At 25.8% G+C, this 8,557-nt stretch overlaps 1 protein-coding gene across 1 annotated transcript; it reads left to right on the forward strand.

Moving 5' to 3' along the window:
- The first annotated feature begins 4,814 nt into the window (after positions 1-4,814).
- Positions 4,815-8,241, forward strand: LOC103308648 (E3 SUMO-protein ligase KIAA1586-like). The gene is made up of 5 exons (XM_008182400.1): positions 4,815-4,871; positions 5,273-5,329; positions 5,430-5,496; positions 6,145-7,257; positions 7,415-8,241. The coding sequence occupies exons 1-5, from the start codon at positions 4,815-4,817 to the stop codon at positions 8,239-8,241; spliced, it is 2,121 nt and encodes a 706-aa protein (XP_008180622.1).
- The last annotated feature ends 316 nt before the right edge of the window (positions 8,242-8,557 follow it).

Here is an 8,557-nt window from a genome sequence, read left to right on the forward strand (position 1 = left end):
TATTTAACTGATCAGATAATTGTTGATATGTTTCTGTGACCCTAAAATAATTTAAATTACGTCTTATTATATCGAACAATGAAAACACCCCACATACTAAGTTACGTACATTTGTATTACATACCTAACTAAAGGTTAAAAAGCCAGAGTCAATTTTCGAATATTTAAACTCTTTTATGACTAAAATGAAAAGTATTATCTCAAATGGAATATACTTAAATTTACAATTTTATTATAAGCCAAATAATTTGTGACGCTCCGGCAAAGGCATTTATTTTAAATGTTAAATCCTTTAACGCCTACCATAGCTGCAATTCTTGTATTGAAGAAGGAACATTTATTAACGGCCGGATGTCATTTTTAGGAGGGTCTTCTCCTTTAAGAACTGACGATTCATTTCGTTCAAAAAAGGATGAGGATTACCACAAAGGATCTAGCCCTTTAGAAGAATTTCCCATTAATTTGGTATCAACTGTCGTTCTAGACTATATGCACAATGTCTGTCTTGGGGCCATGAAACGTTTACTTACTTTTTGAATAAAAGGATAAAAACCAATTAGGTTTAAAAGTGTTGAAATAGTATCTGAAATTTCTTCACAACGCATTGTCATAAAACCATACTTCCCTTCAGAATTTAATAGATTACCGCGGAGTTTGGATGAATTATAATTTTTTAAAGCTACAGAATTTAGGTCTTTTCTTTTGTATATGTCTTTAATTATTTTAAAAGGAAGATTAACAAAACAACTTTTTCAACATTTTATGTTATTACATTGTGCAATAAAAATATTAATTAGCAATGATCTGTATATAACACATAATTCTATAGCAAAAAATTTACTTATGTCATTTGTTTCTCAATATCCTACTTTATACGGTTTTGAATATGTTGCTTATAATGTTCATGGATTAATTCATTTGGCTGACTTTGCACTTCAACACGGTCCTTTTGATAATTTTAGTGCATTTAAATATGAAAACTGTTAACAAATAATAAAAAAAACTGTAAAAAATGCCAGACACCCACTACAAGATGTTTACAATAGAGTTGTTGAACTTCAAAACATCCAAATTAAAACTTTACCAAATTATCCTATACTGAAAAATGAAATAGACTATGACCCACATACCATAGAGACCCTTCAGTAACTTATATGATCAAATAATTCTGGAAAAATGTATTGTCAGTAGAAGTTATATACGTAATAAATATTTTTTTTTAGATACAAATGAAATTGTAAATATCCAAAAAATAGGTAAACGAGAAGATGGCTCTATTTTTCTCGAAGTGATTAAATATAATAATTTAATATTAATGTTTGAGACACCAGTTTTATCTAGTGTGTTAGGCTCTTTTTATGTTGACACAATATCTGTATCAATTACTATCAAATACTTTTATTATTAACTTATTATCATTAAAATAGAAATGCATTTTTATACCCATTTCTGATGTAAAGGCAGTTGCCTCATTATTATTACATACATAAATTTTGCTGTATACATTATTATTATACACTAATGATTTATTTAATAGCCAGCTTTTAAATTTAAATGTATTTTTGAACCTACTTATTTTTAATAAAAGAAAAATTGTTCATTAGGTACAACTATATTATTATATATTATATTAAGTATGTGTTAGTTATATTTTTACCTATTTTTATCTAAAGGCAGTTGCCTCATTATTATTATACAAATAAATTATGCTGTATACATTATTATTATGATTCAATAGGCAGCTTTTAAATTTAAATGCATTTTTGTACCTACCTACTTATTTTTAATAAAAGAAAAATTGTTCATTAGGTACAACTATATTATTATATATTATATTAGGTATGTGTTAGTTATATTTTTACCTATTTTTATCTAAAGGCAGTTGCCTCATTATTATTATACAAATAAATTATGCTGTATACATTATTATTATGATTTAATAGCCAGCTTTTAAATTTAAATGCATTTTTGTACCTACTTATTTTTAATAAAAAAAAAATTGTCCGTTAGGTACAACTTTATTATTATATATTATTATATTATATATTAAATATGTGTTAGTTATATTTTTACCTATTTTTATGTTAAGGCAGTTGCCTCATTATTATTACAATAATACAAATAAATTAAGCTGTATATTATATTATTACTATTATGTTTACTTTTATGTCTATTATTATGTTTATTATTATGTCTACTATTATGTTTTATTCATTAGGTATTATATTATTATATATTATATTATAATGTACCACCTAGTTATTTAATATTTTCTATCTAAATGCTATTATATTATTATGTACCTAGCTATACTTATGTTATACATTTAATTGTGAACTTAATTGTGAATTTTATATTTTTTCCTATTCCAAGTGTACATAGTATAATAAATAAACATTTTTTTTGTTACAATAAATAAAAGTACCTTTACTGTTTGAACAATTTTCTGGCTATTATTTAAATGTTTTCCTTCCTCAATAACTAAAATAGAAAATTAGAAAATATTTACATGTTTTGTACCACTTGACATTATAGCTCCACCTGTAGGTACACTGAATAATATTTTTAATTTTCTAATTATATAACTTCTATTAAGAGGACGTGATACCCAATGTGAAACGTATAAAACGGCTAAGAGAATGCGCTGTTAAGTGTTTTCGCGATCCGCATGCACGCGGCGTTTAAGCCACGCCCATTCCTCGTAGTCGGCGGCCGGCCGACGAGTCTCGTCTGGAGCGCTGTTTATTATTGTATGAACATTTGTACCTTTCGCGTCAGTATAAAATTCATTCGCGTAATTACTGCCGTAATATTTTAAATCTCCGTACGTACCTATAAACTAACGATTATAATTTAAGTCACTAATTATCTAAATATATGTACCATTGTACAAATATAAAGATCGTATAAACTTTATTATAACATAGCTTGATTTGTATTTATTGCATTATTACTTATTGAAATAATACCTACCTATAGGCTATAGTAAAATATAGTTTAATAATATCTAAATAAAATAAATAAATACAGCGTAATTTATTAGAAATAATTTAATTTATTTTTATTATTAACGAAATAGATAAAGGTAATATAGATTTGAATTTTAAAATTTAGTATTGATTAATTATTGATTTTTTTTTTTTGAATTCTTCAATATTTTGTATGATATGTGGAGGTTCAATTATATCATTTTTCAACATACGTTTAATGAACTGAGGGTCAATTAGCTCTCTTAACAAGCACTCTTCGTAGAATCTAAATTAAAATAATATAAGTAAATTTTAAAATACAGATAAATTAATATTTTATAAACCAATAGACGTATTTATTAATAAATATTCAATAGACTTTATTGAATATAGACAAATGGAACATAATTATTCTGTAAGTACAACTTACAACTTTAGGCTTGATTCCATTTTTGAGGACCAAAATTCGTCATCATATTTTATTATTTCTAAGTGATTCCAGTTTGGAGTGTATATAAAGAAATAACAAATGTTACGTTCAGTCACATGTAATTGGCCTTGGATCTGGTAAAAATAATGACTTTCTTTTTTCAAAGTTGGTAAATTATTTTTAATTTTCATATAAGGAAGCTGAAATGGGAATATATAAATGTATATTACATAATAATTAATATTTGTTTTATAGTTATTTCCAAAGAATAAATTATTTATATTATTCTAATCCGTTAATTATTAAAGTTTTAATAAATGCATATACATTACCTTTTTGTCCGAAATAGCTTTTTCTAGACTACAATAATCTCTAACAGAATAAGGACATTTAATTTCACATAGTTTATCGTCTTCTATTAAACCATCTGCAATTGAAAAATATTTATTTAGTTATATATCCAATTCCAATAGAGTATGTGAAATCGATGCTAATCCAAGGTATACATATATATTAATAAAATATGTATTCATTAAGGCTCAAATGAATATTTATTATTTTCCATAACATTAAATTAAACTCTATAATAAACTAAATTATAAACAATCTCACCTGGAGTTGCTGCCAAAAATGGAATATTTTTGTCGACGAATAGACCACATTTATTAATTTTTTTTTTAATTTCCATTTGTAGTTGCATAAGTGCTTGTTGTTCAGTTTGAATACCATATTCTGTAGCACCGGTGTTTATACAACCATAAAGTCAGTGCTCGACTTGGGCGGGAACGCATGGGAACTGAGCTCCTATACTAGCTTTTGATTTTAATTAGCGTTCCCATACTACATTTTCCTAAAAGAACGCACGGGTACGCACTACGCAATATAAAATATAAATGACAACGAATATTCGTACGGTTTAATACGAACATTCTTATCAAATTTGAACTTGAATATGAAAATTCAATTTTTACCACGAATTAAGATACACAGGAAATATATAGAAGATATTTTTTTCCGATTAATAAGTACACAATCTATAAAATTAGTTTTACCATGGCTAAATATATTAGATATTTAGCCATGAGTTTTACCACAAGAATAATATAATTATGTGCTATAGAATAAAATATATATGACATGAAAACACTGCCTAGTTTCTCGAATTCTATGGATATAAATATTCTTATCTTTATCAGTGGAAATGGTCGATGTTTCTATTTTTAGAACGTCAACAATTTCCAATTTATTATTATATTGGTTATTATGAAAGCTGATAAATTCATACATATAGATATGAGAGTCGTCAACACTCAACAGTCAGTTTTTATTTTAACAAAGAAAGCAGCCATTTGATATCTTGATTTTATGTAAACTTATATTATATTAATTAATTCTATTGTAAAAATATTATTATAATGGATAAATTTGTTACAAAAACAAAAGCAAACCCATCAAAGAAGATTGACCAAGAAGTAAGTAATTTATTATTTGTATTTATTTTTCTAGTTGTAACAGTTTCAATCTGTTAAAGCTTTATAAACATATTTGGTCAGCTAAATGCTTAATGTAAATAATATAAGTAATATTATGTTAGTATATCGGTATGTTCTATACTATAGGTAAGTACTAGTATTATGCAGTTTTAAATAACTTGAAAAATGTGGTATCTAGTTACTTAGTTGAATAGATCTTATAAAATAACTTGAAGTTAAATAAAAAATTAACTAATGGAGTTACAAAGTTAAAAAAAAATTAGCTTAATAACTTGGCTTTAAATTAGCAACTAGTTAATGTCCACCTTTGCCTTTTACAGATAATATATACAATTAATAAATACAACATAGGTACAATTTATATTAATTTATATTTATAGGATTATCAAAATGTGTGTAAAGAAAAAGATAGTTCTACTTCACTTCCCATAAACCCTGTAAGTATTTCACAATTGTTTTGATTATTCTTTTTAAATATTCAGGTAATATAATATGTTCTTGTAATAGATAAATGCTAAAAATTAAAATATATTTTAGGTATTTCCTAGCACATCACATTTCGTTGAAGAAGTTGAGCTCAATTTTCAAATAGAACATAATGTAAGTACCTATTGTGTTGATACCTTAAAATACCTTAATAGCTACACATTATTTTCCTTCATTAAAGAAACATGATATTTTATTTTTCCTAATAAATAACAATTTTAATTTTGTCTCTTTTGTATATAAATTGCATTTACATATAATTTTTAAATATTCTCATGTATATGCATATTTGTAATATTAATAATATTTTATTATATTTATCATTTTTATACCAAATATATTCAGTTTTAAATCCCAATGATAATAATATATTTTGTTATTATATTATAATATAATGGAGTATAATAAAATGGAGCTATAGATAAAGAAAAGTTCAAGGAATGAAACATTTTATTTTTTCATTTATTCTGAATACTGCAAAATAAAAATTGATAGTATTTCATAGTATTATATTTGACTTTCTATTTACTTTTTTGATTTATATTTGATACTTAAAATTATTTTAATTCTAATAATTTTTATTAATACCTATTTCCTATTAATTTTTTATTATTATTATAGGATGCTAAAATATCCAATAAAATTTCATAAAATAAAAGTATAGAAAATACTGGACCACAATGCTGGGATGAAAAACAGATTGAATATTGAATATCCTTGGATTTTTTTTAATGAAAGTGAAGTTGGTGTGAAGTTTGTAAAAAAGGCAACTTAAATTTAAGCAAAACAAAAGGAACCCATTTTGCTAAAGAGTGGATCAAAGGTGAAATTTGTGCTGTTGGACCAGATATTAAAAAACAACAAGCAAATCTAAGAAAGAAAATTTTATTGCACAAAACTTCGAATGCTCATTTATATATGGAAAGAATTATTCATAAAAGCAAATTTGATAATATCACAGAGCATATAAAAAAATTATCTAAAACTGAAATAGAAACTACAGAAAAAGTGTTTAGAACTGCATATTGTATTGCTAAAAATCAACGGCCTTTTTCTGATCATCCAAAACTCATTGATCTCCAAATCTATAATGGCCTTAATATGGGACGAATCTTACAAAGTGATAAGTCGTGTTCTAATATAGTTGATCACATTGCTATTGAAATGAGAAAAAAAGTCTGTAGTGAGATTATTCACCAACAAAGAAAGCTGTGTGTTATAGTAGACGAATCCACCACATTGAGTAAAAAAACTATGCTAGTAATATGTTTAAGAACTACTATTGGTGAGGAATTAATAACTTTCTTTTTAGACATGGTAGAATTAAGTGCAACATCTGCTGAAGAAATAAAAAATGCAATTATTACAAACCTATTTTATTATGGAATGACTGATGATTTTCTCAAAAAGAATTTGATTGCATTTGTCAGTGATGGTGCGTCAACTATGCTAGGAAGAAAAGCTGGTGTAAGTACCAAGTTGCAGAGTATGTACCCAAATTTAATTGTATGGCATTGTTTAAATCACCGTCTTGAATTGGCAGTTTACGATACATTGAAAGAAATTAATGGAACAAATAATTTTCAATCATTTATTGAAAATTTGTATGCTTTGTATCATAACTCACCAAAAAATATGAACGAACTGAAAGAATGCGCTTCATCATTAGAACAACAACTGCTACACATTGGAAAAATTTTTACCATTAGGTGGGTGGCATCAAGTGAAAAAACAATTAAAGCAGTGTGGAACAATTATACTGCATTAAATGCACATTTTTCTAAGTCATCTGTTGATAGTTCAAAAAATTCAAGGGATAGATCTAAGTACTCGGGGCTTCAAAAAACTTTAGCATCAAAGGAATTTGTAATTAATTTGGGTAATTAAATTGATTTTTCTACTTTTTATATTTAGTTATTATGTTTTTTTATGATAAATATTTTAAGAATAATTTTAAATTAATTGTTTATAACATAATATGTCATATCTTATTACTAGAATAATAATTAATAACACTACAAATATTTATGTTTTAGGTATAATACACGATGCTATTAGTGAGTTAGCAGATTTATCATTGATACTACAAAAAAGATGTTTGAGTATAGCTGAGGCAAATAAATGTATTCTTCGTACTATTAGAATTTTTGAATCTATGATAGACCATCATGGTCCAAAAACTGAAGAAGCATTAAATGCATGTGGAGATGAACAATTCATGTTTAAAAATGTTAAATTATCTAATAATAAGGTAATACCCAAAATTATACCATCCCAATTTTTCAGAAGTCTTGCAAACAATTTACAAAGTAGACTTTTCACCATGCAAGCATCACATGTAGGTACACGTGACAACAATTTGTTTAAAGATCAGTACAATATTCTACTTTCTGACTTGGACATGTTAGATCCTAAGACATGGCCCGATAAATTTGATTTTCAACATGGTGATGCCAGTATACGACGTTTAGCTAAACAATTTCAAGTTGATGAAATATCATCAGTACGTGGTTTTCGGGAGTTCAAAGAAATTAAGGATCATTCTAATATTTCTGATCTAAAACCTCTATTAACTGCAGTTAATGCAGTGTCCATTTCTTCATGTGAATGTGAACGTTCGTTTAGTGCAATGAATAACATTCTGACACCTAAAAGAAATGCGTTGTCTTCAAAGCATTTATGTTCATTGCTATTTATAAACTGTGTTGGACCTCCTGTAAAATTATTTATACCAAGTCCGTATGTGTATACTTGGATAAGTAATGGACGAAGAATTGCTGATGAAGTGTGTTGCCCAAAAAGACAAAATAAAGATATTGATAATACTTCTTACATGTCTTTATGGACATTATTTGGGTCTTGAGTTTGTTGTTAATTTACTGTTATAAAGTTATTACTACATATTTGGTATTAAAAATGTATTAGGTACCTGTATAATATGTATTAGTTTTATTGATATATCTTATTTTATTATGAACCTATACATTTTTTTAATTAAATTTCCTACCTATAGCTATAGGTTATAAATTATAATAGTTTTATTTAATTTAATAAAATTAGGAAAAAGTTAAAAGTTTGAAGTGACTAAAAGTGTAAAAATATTGACATTTACTCAAAAATTATATATATTAGGAGCTATTTATTTTAAAATATGATGGTAGCAATTAGGGGGGGTGTGG

The sequence above is a fragment of the Acyrthosiphon pisum genome, chromosome X, assembly GCF_005508785.2.
Source record: "Acyrthosiphon pisum isolate AL4f chromosome X, pea_aphid_22Mar2018_4r6ur, whole genome shotgun sequence".
NCBI classification, from domain to species: Eukaryota; Metazoa; Arthropoda; class Insecta; order Hemiptera; family Aphididae; genus Acyrthosiphon; species Acyrthosiphon pisum.

Bases quoted from the DNA above. Each gene is read 5' to 3' on its own strand.
- LOC103308648 (XM_008182400.1), top strand. From the start codon at position 4,815: ATGGATAAATTTGTTACAAAAACAAAAGCAAACCCATCAAAGAAGATT. The intron at 5,497-6,144 runs GTACCTATTGTG...TTTGTAAAAAAG, and splicing joins TCAAATAGAACATAATGTAA to GCAACTTAAATTTAAGCAAA. The intron at 7,258-7,414 runs GTAATTAAATTG...TTTATGTTTTAG, and splicing joins GGAATTTGTAATTAATTTGG to GTATAATACACGATGCTATT.